Below are 13,980 nucleotides of genomic sequence, written 5' to 3'. Positions count from 1 at the left end.
CTGTGGAGACACCCTGGCACAACATAAACTGGCAGGGTTCAAAGAGAGTGTGGGCTTTGCCTACAGTAAGTGCAGACACAGTGAGTGTTCTTTTGAGGACATGCAGTCAGGACAGCATGTCAGACAGTGTGATGAAATAGAAAAGGCACAGACGGACTTGCTTCGCAACAGCCTGAGAACAACATATGGGATCAATAGAAGGAGCAAGTTAGTTGTATTCCCAGCATTTGATATCATACAACAAACTCCGCAAGACATTATGCATGTAATTCTGAAGGGCATAGCCCCATTGGAAATCAAATGTGCTTTGAATCATCTTGTTGTGTCAGGACAGATTGATTGATTCCCTTATTCCCCTCTAGATGTTAGAGATCGGCCATCCCCAATTTCTGTTTGTACATTAACGTCAAGTGATGGTAAACTAAAACAGTCATCTGGGCAAATGCTTGTCCTGCTAAGGATATTGCCATTTGTTTTGGAGAGTTTGGAAGTCAATGCATATATACAACTGATAATTGATCTAATAGAGAATGTACAGATAGTATTTGCCCCTGTTCTTTCCATTGTGACTGTGTCTAGGTTGAAGTTACTCATTGAAAATCATTTGAAGCATTGGAAGGAGCTTTTTCCAGACCGCAATGTTACACCTAAACAACATTATATGATACATTTGCCATCACAGATAAAGTCATTGGGGCCAATGGTTAGACATATGTGTATGCGGTTTGAGTCTAAACATTGTTTCTTTAAACAATGGGCTTCCAAGCTCAATTTTAAAAATATTTGCAAGTCTTTGATTAATCAGAACCAAATATATGAAAGCTGCCAAAATGTTGACAGTTCAATGCACCCAATTATTTCAAATGAAAGGTAGATGGGACCTCTATCAGAGGTTAAAGATCAACAGTACTTACGTGGAAAATTGAGGGACTTCCTAGGTTTCAATGAAGTAAACCAAATCAACTGTAGTAAATACATAACTCAGAAGTCCATGATCTTTGCCAAAGTTCTGAATAGGAATATGCCAGAATTTAGACTGGTCAAAAACATATTTCTTGTTGATTCTAGGCTTTATTGTTTGGAATATCAACCATTTCAAACTATACACTTTGATAGAAATGTTGTGGCTTATCCCACACCTTGCACAGGTCACTGAGTTAGTGGATGCTGAAAAGCTGGTTGATTTAACTCTTATTACACAATTAGCAACAAGAGACAAACGTATGTACAAGTCAAATACCATCTTGGGGATGTAATAGAATTGTACAACAGTTGAAATGACTCATAGTGTGTTCCCCAGATATGAACAGTGTCTTTGTTCTGTGTCTACATGTATTTTTATTTTCCTTTTTTTTACTAGGCAAGTCAGTTAAGAACACATTCTTATTTTCAATGACGGCCTCGTAACGGTGGGTTAACTGCCTTGTTCAGGGGCAGAACGACAGATTTTTACCTTGTCAGCTCGGAGATTCGATCTTGCAACCTTCGGTTTCTAGTACAACACTCTAACCACTAGGCTACCTGCTGCCCCATAATGATTGCTCTGCCAAGTGTGTAAGAATGACAATAAAACAGTGAATTCCATTTGGTCTCTGTTCTTAATATGTGAAGAGATGAAAAGGATAAGATGCTTGAAATAAGAAACTGTGACTTTGACAAAGCAGTTTTGTACTTGTCAGTGTTGATCAAACCGCTTTATAATTCTGGTAATTCTAGTTTCCAGCATTAAGTTACTCGGAACCAGTAAAACAATCTCAGTAACAAGTTATATTATCTTATTACGATAATTAAGGACAAATGCTCTAACATAAAAACTGCCTGGTAAGAAGAAATATCTTGTCAGACAAAAAACAAGCATATATTGCCTTGATTTAAGATATTTAATCTTACTTAGATTTACATTTCTTTGCAGTGTAGCCTATATTACAAACACCTCTTTCTACAGAATGGGGTTATTTCCTTCGATCACTCTGACCTTGCAGATAATGGATACGGACAGATAATTACGAGATACGTCTTAACATGACTTTATTCTGTGAGGCCTGGACCTGACTATGTCCCTATTCCTCCCTACCAATCTAACTCTGGAGCAATAGCAGTCACTGTGAACACGTTTCTTGGACGTCCAGTCAAAAGAATTACGCTTGTGCCTTCAGTGGGATAGACACAGTGGGATAGACACAGTGGGATAGACACAGTGGGATAGACACAGTGGGATAGACACAGTGGGATAGACACGTACCCGCATGGTGAACTTTGTGTCTTGTGCACCAGTGTACAACTAATATTTTTGGGGATTCAAAGCTTAGATGTGACAAAGAATAATTTAAATAATGACGCATAGTGAAGAACAAAGTATCTTCTTGACAACCATATGTGTAGTTTATGTTCCATTCCCCCATTCTCTGGAACGGTTTATCTGATGTTTGGATAACGTGGAGATACGAGAGGAAAGGATGATAATTTATCCTACTATGTGGGAGGAACCTACTTAGAAACTCTGTTTGCTCATTTTCCAACCTGAACACCAACACTGCAGTCAGATATTACTCTATGCTCATATCGAACACTTCATTTCTAGTTGACATTCTTCGCAGGAGACCACCTGTGGTTCATGTAGCAGGGTTTACCATCCAAACTAATAGTTGGAAGAGACAGAGGGGACGCATTCATCAAGACGTAGCCATATTGCCATGGCAATAGCACCGATGGTAAAGGGGGCAGGGCAGGGCGGCTCTTTTTTGCATGCCCCCCGACTGTAGCATAGTACACCAGCTTACAGAGATCAACCTGCAGGTCTCCACACACCTCATTGGGCTGATCGTCTTCTGTTGAGATGTACAGTGGTAGAAAACAACTATATCAACTACAATACTGCAGGTGCTGGGTGGTCTGAGATCTGAACCTCCAATGATTCTCATCATCACTTTAACTGAGTGGATCTCTGAGTGCAGGACTGACCGAGACCAGATGCCTTCTCAGTAGGGGATAGAGGATGAGGTGTGGGAAGCTCGCCATGCCATCTCTGTTGTCTAAGTAAGATGCATACATTACACCAGAAGTGTGTCGTTTTGTGTTGGCTATAGGCTAGCATGATCATATTCATCATGTCATGTACAATGATTTCTGTTCTCTCATTTTAACCATGCATCTTTTGTTAATGTCAGTGGTTGGAATAGTGAAAACGTTTATATGAACCAATCATTTGTATTTATGGTTCACATTATCCAGTTTATGCAGCGAATCATCTTGCAATGTGTGCCACGGGCAGCACTCAAAAACCTGCATATGGGCCTACCTGACAGTTGAAACTGCACAGAGAGGCTAGAGTGGGAAATGAGCCCCACACAGAAACCACTGCATGTAATTAACATGTGTACCTGCTTATGATAATAATTATGTCCCTTAGGAATAGGAACTTCGCTTACACAAGCATTCTCCTGAACATATAAACCCACGCAAGTGATTCGATTGCAGAGGTAAAAGCACAAGAGGCTTCCTTCTGTCGCCCACCCACGCTGCCACATTACCCTCTCCACCTTGCTCATGTTACGGCTTCTGTTGCTTTACCACGCTCACACAGAACAGACCAGGAACCAGACCAAGGGCCAGCCTAGATGGAACCAAGAACCAAGACCATGTACCAACTGCACGAGCCAAAAGGAAAATGTCCACGAGATAAAACAAAAAGGACAAAGGGAGCAGTTTAATGTTGTTTGTTTTCATATTATATAGAAGAGTGAGATTACTCTGTAATAATGCCAGCATATCACACAGGAATGAGCTCTGCTTTCCTAATGAGCAGCAGCAGACCTCAACGCTAAACAGGTGTTTAAAAAGGACAGTCTCATAGGATGAGCAGACTTCATTACTTTATCACCTTGTCAATTCCTCAATTCACATGCAAGCGTTTTGGTGATTAGAGGCATCTTTTCTCCCAAGCAGCCTACCCAGCTGTCCTGTTGTAGCCAAAAGGCATTTAGAAGAATCCAGACAATGTTGCATTGGAAAAAATAAAAGAAAGAGTAAGGTCATTGATGGATGGTAAAAAGACCTGAAAGACCAAACTAAAGGGTGGGGATAACAGGGAGACATGTTGTTGCTGATGTTTCCTCCACAAAGCCTTGTTCAAGAATTGTCTCAAGGACAGAGTGATCTCTCCTCTGTTTTGGCAATAAACAGACATGTATATGTAAAAGGACCATGAGCTCCAACGTGAAGTTCATAGAAGCATGTCAAATCTGGTGTCAAATGAAAGCTAAGAGTATCCTTGGGAAATTAAGGCATTTATAATATTTTCAACCATTACTATCCTAAATACTAGGATTAAGCAAAGGCTTTGATTAGTGGTCAAGCAGATGGAAAGGGGGTCTTAAAAACATCTAGCAGGAAAAGTCTTAAAAGGTTTTAGAAATACATCAAAACATAATAATGTTGAAGTTAAGACCCCTGACAACTAATATCAACACTTATGTTTAGTTTGGATAAATTATGTTCCTTACGTAAATTTAAGAAACATTGCCCTGTGTCTTGAAATTCTGTTATCAAAAATCCACATCATATTTTCTCATTTCTCTCCCTCATGAAGAGGGAGGATAATGAAAGTTCACAGAAGTAACAAGTAAATCTAGACCTACCAGTTAGTTAGTGTTTTTACTGATACCTATTTGATTTATTAATTATTAACTGATTCAAACTTGAAATGTTGTTACCAAATTGTTAACGAAATTTCCAAAGTAATCTTTAACGGAATTTGTGCAATTGAATTGGATACAATGGGAAATCATAGTACCACAGATGGGTCAACTGCTACAGTCCTCTCTTCCAACGGAATACTGTTATGTTCAACTCCTTACCATTTTCTTTCTCTTTCTGTCGTCTGGTGGTCAAAGCAAGTGTGAAAACAGTCTGGACAACCCCTCCCTCACCCTCTCTCTCTATCCCTCTCTCGCTCTGCTTTTCTGTCTTTTCTCTCTAGTTAATGTCACCTGTCCCGACTCTTACTGAACCCTACCCATGAGCCCCCTCTCTTGTCATTTACTGTAACCAGCATCCTCAGCCCTTGAGCACCGACACCGGACGTCCATGGACGTTGAAAAGTAGTTGACATTTGGTCAGTCCACCCTGGCCTTGATTTCAACGTCCACAGACGTCCATTTTTGGTTGTTGGTTTTTTAAACGTGGTCACATATAAAAACGGAGGGAGATTTTACCGAAATTCTGTTACCAAACTTTGCATCTGCACAGTTCTTCCAGTGAATGTGTTTTTGTAAAATGTTCCGTGTAAATTGTTAAAAATAGTCCTTGTACATATGTGTTTTTTTTTTTTTTTTTTTTGCCTTACATGAAGTGAAAAATCTAAGTCTCAGCGCAATTCCATTACCCTCAAATTGCCCATAACCTTATTCCCTTAATATTTCCAGGGGATAAAATTAAGATTCAGAGGCTCTTAACCTAATGTAAAGTGCTATATTTCCGAATATTTCGGACCAGTTCCCCATCAATCCAGCGCGCAAGCCTAATTAATGCAAGACCAAACAATACATCCCTCACACTCAGAGAAAAAGGACGAAGTCCACTCATCAACCACTACTTCACTAAGCAAAGTGATTTAGTTAGTAATACTGATTATTTATAGATGGCATAGAAATTGATGGTATGCCAATCTATGCCAGAGAATCCATCATCCATCTCAGGTCATCCATCTCAGAGCTGACTGAGGTGTAAAATGGCTGATATGGCCATGTATTGGTCCCCGTACTACACGCGTCAGGCTGCAAGTATAGACAAAGACTAATATGGCCATATGTGTTTAACCGTCACCACATCCAAGTGAACGCATAGAGCTTCCTATACCTACTTAACGAGTTAGGTAGATCAATAAAGGTATTTATAAGATGTATATAAACATATATTTTTTTATAGTATGGTATATGGCCACATAGTAAGGCATGCAGGTTTGATACTGGAATGCAGACTCAGACTCTTCCAGAGGCTCACATCAGTATCTTTGTCTATAATTCATAGAACAAAATGGAATGGGGCAAGCCTTGTCAGAGCCCGTCCTCACTCAGACTCTTAATGTGAACCAAGAAGATGTGGGGTGTGACCCTGAAAATGCTCCTACATATCCCAACAAAGACCTTGCCCTTGATGAACCATTACTCTGATCTCTCCAAACCATAGATACAACCAAACATGGCCAGTTTTAAACTTTGTGATTTTGGTCCGTTCAATTAATGCTTGTCAAACAAAGCAAGGCATAATATCAAATTTACTAAAATTGAAATTAACTAAATAACTTACAGAATAGCGTTATTCAATCAAATTTGTTGTTGTCACAAGGCAAAATGTTTCAGGACAGTAACATTTTATGAATTATAATGAAAACATTGTATTGTGATTTTACCTATTAACAGAGAATATCCTATGCATAATCATTTATATATATATATATATATATATATATATATATATATATATATATATATATAATCATTTATTTATATATATAATATTTAAAAAAGTGACATTTCTCATTCTAAAAAATATTTTAGGTCTGGTTTCCAACACTGGAAAACAATAACGGACTAAGCCACATAAATACTATCCTAATTGTTCAGCGTTCCAATGTAATGTAGGATGTAGCGCACGCGATGGCGACCTGAGCAGGTGACAGATATATGTCAACATCAACAAATATAGAGAAAGATAATAATGTATCCCGTAAATATCATCACTAACCTAAATAAAATAACAATTAACAAAATGAATAAATGCTTAGGGTCTATGAATAGCAAGTATGTTATCTATGAACAAAAGCCTTCTACAATTAAAGTGACAGCTTCAGGAATGGTCGCACAAAGATAACTAGGATGCATAAAATCATGATCTAAAATGACAAAACAACACTAAATTAAAAACAAACAAAAAATGACTAAGACAGCACGGTTTATCAAAAGGAAAGTTAGAGCTTACGCAATAGCCAACCATAAACTGTAGACTATCCTTATCTAGTAGCCTATCCAAGTAATCTTTTGTTACACAATTCAAGAAGTAGGCTAAAAGTTAAAGTGACAGCTGTAACAAAAACACAAATCAAGATTAATAAAATGTACCAAGACTAATGACAATACCATATTATGCTATTAATTCAGTAGGTATTCATTAAACGATGGATTCGAGGGACTTTTCTCACTTTAAATCAGAAAGCATTACTTCTAAACACAATCGTGTGAAATTACCTCATATTGAAGGTACTGTTTCCTCCATTCCGGAGTAATATGAGACGAAAGGTGCTCCGCGAATTTCATTTCGTCGTAGCAGCTATATCTTTAACCTCCGTAATTCCTTTTAGGACTGTCCCCTGTTGACTCGAGTTTTGTTATATCTGTCAACTTACTGGCTCGCATGCGGCAGCCTGCACTAGCGCACTCTGTCTTGTCCAAAATAACGTACTCCAAATTAACTATGTCCCATACTATTCTTATTAAGAGGGATGGCGGAACAGAATCCTCCCGCCCTATAACAGGTGGTTTGATTACGATATAACGGTTCCGGTGCAAATTCAATGACTTTCTCCCTTCGATCTCTGGTAAGGTCTGGGGACATAGCAGTCCGCCATCGCATTCAGCCAACAACGTGGTTGCGTCACTCCGCAGTGACAGCGGGCGCGGTGTGTATCCTATCTGAAGATGGTTTCAATGTCTGTGATCTGACGACTGTACTGTACTGCGCTTCCTTTGTCTTTACTAGGCTATTAAAATATAGAAAATTATTGGTAGATTATTTGTAGAAAAAGCTATCCACATGTAGGCTACAGCCTATGTTCTGCGTGCATTGGAGGTGTGATATCATCTGTTGAAGACTTTCTGGAAATATGCTCCCTAACTTTTAAAAGGCCAGATAATCACATGAATTGGCTACTCAAATGTATGTAATCAAATTCCATAGCCTATCGTATAATGAGAGAAAAAATATGTATACAGTACCAGTCAAAAGTTTGGACACACCTACTCATTCAAGGGTTTTTCGTTATTTTTAATATTTTATGCATTGTAGAATAATAGTGAAGACATTAAAACTATGAAATAACACATATGGAATCATGTAGTAGCCCAAAAAGTGTTATTAAAAAAATCAACATATATTATAGACTTTAGATTATTTAAAGTAGCCACTCTTTGCCTTGATGACAGCTTTCCACACTCTTGGAGTTCCATTCCATCATGCTGATTACCCCCCCCCCCCCCCCCCCCCCCCCCGCATTCTTCATTGCTTCGACTTATATATCTGCTCTTCACTCCTTCGTCAGTTTAGCCTACATTTCACTTATCTTAGTAGCAGAAAGCATATTTGTCTGCAGTTTTCGGTTTGGCTATTTGTTTCAAGTGTATGTGGCGGCTCTAGCTTGAATGGCGACCCCCCCCCCCCCCCCCCCCCCCTTTAGCGCCCGGTGCCGCCCCTGGCAAGATGCCCATGTCGCCCATGTCGCCCGTACCTAAATCCGCTACTGATTTTTATTAGTCTATAAATAAATCTCTTTGCCAAAATTTGTCATCTCTCCCATGTCTTATTTGACTTGTATTTTTGAAAGTGTAAGGATAATAATTCAGCCATAGTTGTTCTGAAATGTTTATTGCTTGCCAACATTTTACTCCCTCCTCTATGTTTAATATAACACACATACATTCATTATTAATTTCGGCTGCCTAGTGAAGTATATAAAGTATTTGACTCTGATGTGTGCCACATGAAGTATTTGACTCTAGCCACAAAATTAAGGACGTTAGAAGGGGGGGGGGGGGGGGGGGGGGGGGAGATTTTCTGCACAACACCGGTGTTGGTGCGTGCGGTCTATTGTTGCCACCTGCAATATAGATCAACATATTGTAAATACTACCACCTGCTGGACAACATTTGCTAATATGGCAGGCTACTGTTACATAGTTTGAAATTGCAGTTTTGTTATTTTTGATTCAGTCTTTTCTGTTTCATTTAACCAGATAATGATAATAAAGCTACTTTTGTCAGAGCAACAAGTAGGCTAGAATAATTTATATTGGGTAGCCTGGCGCCGTTCGTGGTCACTTTCTCGACATATGATGCTAGTTTTGGGGCAGAAAATGCTGCGCATTATAGGCTAAACGAAAAATAAATTACATAGATTTTACAAAAATGTATCATATGACTGACTTTTCCAACCAATGTACTTTTGCTATATTGTCATTTCGGTAGAACATATATAACAACAGAAGTTAAAGGACTAAGGAACGCCAATGCTTTCCGGCTTGGTACAGGCCTTTATCAGGGCTTTTTATGATACTAAAATAGTATCCACATATATAGTACACCACGGTTATTTTTGTGATTTAAAAAAAAAATGTTTTACAGTACTCTGTACTTGTCATAGACAGTACCTGTCTGTACCACTAGAAGCATGGATTTCTGTCCTGATTTTACGTCAAAATCTTTGTTCCTAGTCTAAGTTCTACCCGAGGCTTTTAGGGGGGTGTACCACAGACGGATTCGTGCAAAGTAGTCCGTCTCAGCGATAACGGATTAAATCATAGCCTGTATAAACTACTGAAAGCGACAATATAAGGTTGTCACATATTTTTTTTAACCGTCTTTATTTTCGACAATGGCTTCACGCTCGCCATCGTCTTCCCCTGATTCTGCCACAGGCTCAGGTACCGACCCAGCTCGGCCTGATACAGGAGATCCTCTCGGCGGAGGATCGGACTCCGATTCAGATCTAGGATTAGGGAAATTCGACTGTGGTGCAGGTGACCCTGGTCATCGACTGGAAGGGGAGGAATTGGAACACGAATTTGAGGCAGCAGCAGACCGTCTTCGAGATCTACTTCAGACGGCCAGCAGGGAACAACTGTTGTACCTGTATGCTAGGTATAAACAGGTGACTATCAGATAGCAGCACATCCCAATGGTCCCATTTGTTATTTAGATACTTTTGTATATATACTGTATGTGGAGACCCCTTCAAATGATTGGATTTGGCTATTTCAACCCCAACCTTTGCTGACATTTTATATAAAATCGATCACACAGCCATGCAATCTCTATAGACAAACATTGGCCGTAGAATGGCCTTACTGAAGAGCTCAGTGACTTTCAACGTGGCACCGTCATAGGATGCCACCATTCCAACAAGTCAGTTCGTAAATTGTCTGCCCTGCTAGAGCTGCCACGGTCAACTGTAAGTGTTGTTATTGTGAAGTGGAAACGTCTAGGAGCAACAACGGCTCAGCCGCGAAGTGGTATTCCACTCAAGCTCACCGAATGGGAGCTCGGAGGCCTGAAGTGCGTAGCGCATAAACATGGTCTGTCCTCAGTTGCAACACTCACTACTGATTTCCAAACTTTTTCTGGAAGCAATGTCAGCACAAGAACTGTTAGTGGGGAGCTTCATGAAATAGGTTTCCATGGCGAGCAGCCGCACACAAGCCAAAGATCACCATGCGCAGTGTCAAGCGTTAGCTGGAGTGGTAAAGCACGCCACCGTTGGACTGGAGCAGCGGAAACGCATTCTCTGGAGTGATGAATCACACTTCGCCATCTGGCAGTCCGATGGACGAATCAGGGTTTGGCGGTTACCGGGAGAGCGCTACCTGCCTCAATGCATAGTGCCAGCTAAAGTTATGTGGAGGAGGAATAATGGTTTGGGGCTGATTTTCATGGTTCGGGCTAGGCCCCTTAGTTCCAGTGAAGGGAAATGTTAACCCTACAGCATACAATTATATTCTAGATGATTCTGTGCTTGGAGCAGTTTGGGGAAGGCTCTTTCCTGTTTCAGCATGACAATGCCCTCGTGCACAAAGCGAGGTCCATACAGAAGTGGTTTGTTGAGATCGTTGTGGAAGAACTTGACTGGCCTGCACAGAGCCCTGACCTCAACCCCATCGAACACCTTTAGGATGAATTGGAACACCAACTCCGAGCCGGGCCTAATCACCCAACATTAATGCCCGACCTCACTAATGCTCTTGTGTCTGAATGGAAGCAAGTCCCTGCAGCAATGTTCAAACATCGAGTGGAAAGCCTTCCCCGAAGATTGGAGGCTGTTATTACAGCAAAAGGGGGACCAACTCCAAATTAATGCCCATGATTTTGGAATGAGATGTATAACAAACTGGTGTCTGCATACTTTTGGTCATGTAGTGTAGCTAGCAAATGGCATAAATATTCAGTCTACATTCACGTCTGTTATGTTCTAGCTATTGGTGCCACCAAATGTTGTTCATCATGCCCTTGCATCCATAATAATATCATTGTTACGCTATTTTGTTGACTTGTGGTGGGATGGTAGTTTTACCACAGGTATGTACACAAATTGCAAACAGGTGTAGAATCGATTTCAATCTGTTGTTTGCCATTGAATTGATAGTGATGATTCTGCTGAGAGCTGTCAAAACAGATGGTTAGGCTATTTAATCCATTCCTGAGTCACCTGTATTTCATATGTTCACAGGTCAAGGTTGGAAAGTGCAATACAGCAAAGCCTGGGTTTTTCGATTTTGAAGGTCAAAGAAAATGGTATGTTTGGAATTTGTTAATCGTTATGCTGATATTATGTGTTTATTCAATTTCTGGCATAAATTTGCATAGGTGAATCAGACTATGCCCTGGAGTAAGTGTTGAGTGGTCCTGTTTTGAGATTTCAATTTACATGACATTTTTGTCTTGTTCCAAACTGAAATTCACCTACTGTATGGTCCTGTTCTCTCTAATGCTTTTGGGATGGAGATAAACTATCTGCTGAATGTTTTTGTTATGTTTTGCTCCAGGACAGCATGGAAGCAGCTTGAGGACATGAGTGCAGAACAGGCCATGCAGGAGTACGTTTCGTGTGTAACTTCACTAGACCCAGACAGCAGTCAGAAGGTAAAAAGCCCTCACAAATCCAATACGACACTACATTTGATCTCACAAATGTACATAATACAATCTCCACACGCAGATAACTCTGCAATGTGAGAACTGAAACAAATGTCTTTCTCACGTTTGAACCATTCTAAAACAAAAAGATAACTAACTTTGACAGCTCCACCTGCACCTAAGAATGCAGTATGGCGCATTGACCAGCAGGGGACACTGACTGACTATGTAACTTGGCAGAAATACTAAGCGTTTGTCTAACATTTATTTATTTAACCTTTATTTAACTAGACAAGTCAGTTAAGAACAAATTCTTATTTACAATGACGGCCTACCAAAAGGCAAAAGGACTCCTGCGGGGATCGGGACTGGGATTAAAAATAAATTAAATAAAAAATATAGGACAAACACCCATGACGACAAGAGACAACACTACATAAAGAGAGACCTAAGACAACAACATAGCATGGCAGCAACACATGACAACACAGCATGGTAGCAACACAACATGGCAGCAGCACAACATGGTAGCAGCACAAAACATGGTACAAACATAATTAGGCACAGACAACAGCACAAAGGGAAAGAAGGTAAAGACAACAATACATCACGCAAAGCAGCCACAACTGTCAGTAAGTGTCCATTATTGAGTCTTTGAATGAAGAGATTGAGATAAATTGTCCAGTTTGAGTGTTTGTTGCATCTTGTTCCAGTCGCTAGCTGCAGCAAACTGAAAAGAGGAGCGACCCAGGGATGTGTGTGCTTTGGTGACCTTTAACAGAATGTGACTGGCAGAATGGGTATGTGGAGGATGAGGGCTGCAGTAGATATCTCAGATAGGGGGGAGTGAGGCTTAAGAGGGTTTTATAAATAAGCAACAACCAGTGGGTCTTGCGAAGGGTATACGGAGATGCCCAGTTTACAGAGGAGTATAGAGTGCAGTGATCTGTCCTATAAGGAGCATTGGTGGCTAATCTGATGGCCGAATGATAAAGGACGTCTAGCCGGACGAGAGCACCCTTACCCGCCGAGCTATAAATTACTTCTCAATAATCTAGCATGGGTAGGATGGTCATCTGAATCAGGGTTAGTTTGGAAGCTGGGGTGAAAGAGGAGCGATTACGATAGAGGAAACCAAGTCTAGATTTAACTTTAGACTGCATCTTTGATATGTGCTGAGAGAAGGACAGTACCATCTAGCCATACTCTCAAGTACTTGTATGAGGTGACTACCTCAAGCTCTAAACCCTCAGAGGTAGTAATCACACCTGTGGGGAGAGGGGCATGCTTCTTACCAAACCACATGACCTTTGTTTTGGTGGTGTTCAGAACAAGGTTACAAGCAGAGAAAGCTTGTTGGACACTAAGAAAGCTTTGTTGTAGAGTATTTAACACAAAATCCGGGGAGGGGCCAGCTAAGTATAAGACTGTATCATCTTCATATAAATGGATGAGAGAGCTTCCTACTGCCTGAGATATGTTGTTGATGTAAATCGAGAAGTGCGTGGGACCTAGGATCGAGCCTTGGGTACACCATTGGTGACAGGCAGTGGCTGAGACAGCAGGTGTAACATTACCTGAGACTGTTTTAGTTTTGCATGCCATCATCTCTTTAATGTTTACAGATTACACTCAAACCAACTCCAATAATGTCCTAAGTATGACTTTTTTTTACATTATTTGTGAGAGGGTTTTTGATCTAGCCTAAATAAAAAGTGTTTACTGTGCTCAAATTGTTTATCTGGTGTGCCTGCCTGCCTGCATCAGAAGGCTAGTGTTGTTATGCAGACATGGGCCTGTTTTCTCAGGGAGTAGGGCAATGGAATCATTCACTCACTAAGTTCTACCCCATTACAGTAACAGGCCTGCCAACTGGGACCAAGCACACTGTCACAGCTGACAAAGACACCCTGCCTGGAGTGAAACGATGGGGAGGGGGGCTGCAAAGAGGCTGAATGAAACACAACATTTTTGGATACAGTACTACCAATAGACCAGTCCCTCATTGTGTCCTTTCCAGCATGGGTATGGTTTGATAAAATGGATGCAGGGAGAATGTATGTATGTATGTTTGTTCTATTC

The 13,980-nt window shown here is 40.5% G+C and overlaps 2 protein-coding genes across 2 annotated transcripts in view; one reads left to right on the top strand and one right to left on the bottom strand.

The window, feature by feature from the left end:
• The window catches only part of LOC139406627 (xenotropic and polytropic retrovirus receptor 1 homolog), a 100,929-nt gene extending 93,267 nt beyond the window's left edge, over positions 1–7,662 (bottom strand). Inside the window, exon 1 of the mRNA XM_071149432.1 lies at positions 7,245–7,662. Coding sequence (XP_071005533.1) covers positions 7,245–7,313 — 69 coding nt within the window. The 5' untranslated portion in view covers positions 7,314–7,662. The remainder of the gene's footprint in view (positions 1–7,244) is intronic.
• Positions 7,663–9,505: 1,843 nt separating this feature from the next.
• Positions 9,506–13,980, top strand: part of LOC139407633 (acyl-CoA binding domain containing 6) — a 35,834-nt gene continuing 31,359 nt past the window's right edge. The window contains exons 1-3 of the mRNA XM_071151466.1: positions 9,506–9,919; positions 11,492–11,556; positions 11,808–11,904. Coding sequence (XP_071007567.1) covers positions 9,644–9,919; positions 11,492–11,556; positions 11,808–11,904 — 438 coding nt within the window. The 5' untranslated portion in view covers positions 9,506–9,643. The remainder of the gene's footprint in view (positions 9,920–11,491; positions 11,557–11,807; positions 11,905–13,980) is intronic.

This window comes from Oncorhynchus clarkii, chromosome 4, assembly GCF_045791955.1.
Source record: "Oncorhynchus clarkii lewisi isolate Uvic-CL-2024 chromosome 4, UVic_Ocla_1.0, whole genome shotgun sequence".
In the NCBI taxonomy this organism is placed as follows: Eukaryota; Metazoa; Chordata; class Actinopteri; order Salmoniformes; family Salmonidae; genus Oncorhynchus; species Oncorhynchus clarkii.
Note: the sequence above shows the minus strand (reverse complement) of the source record. Positions and strands in the feature narration are given on the sequence as shown.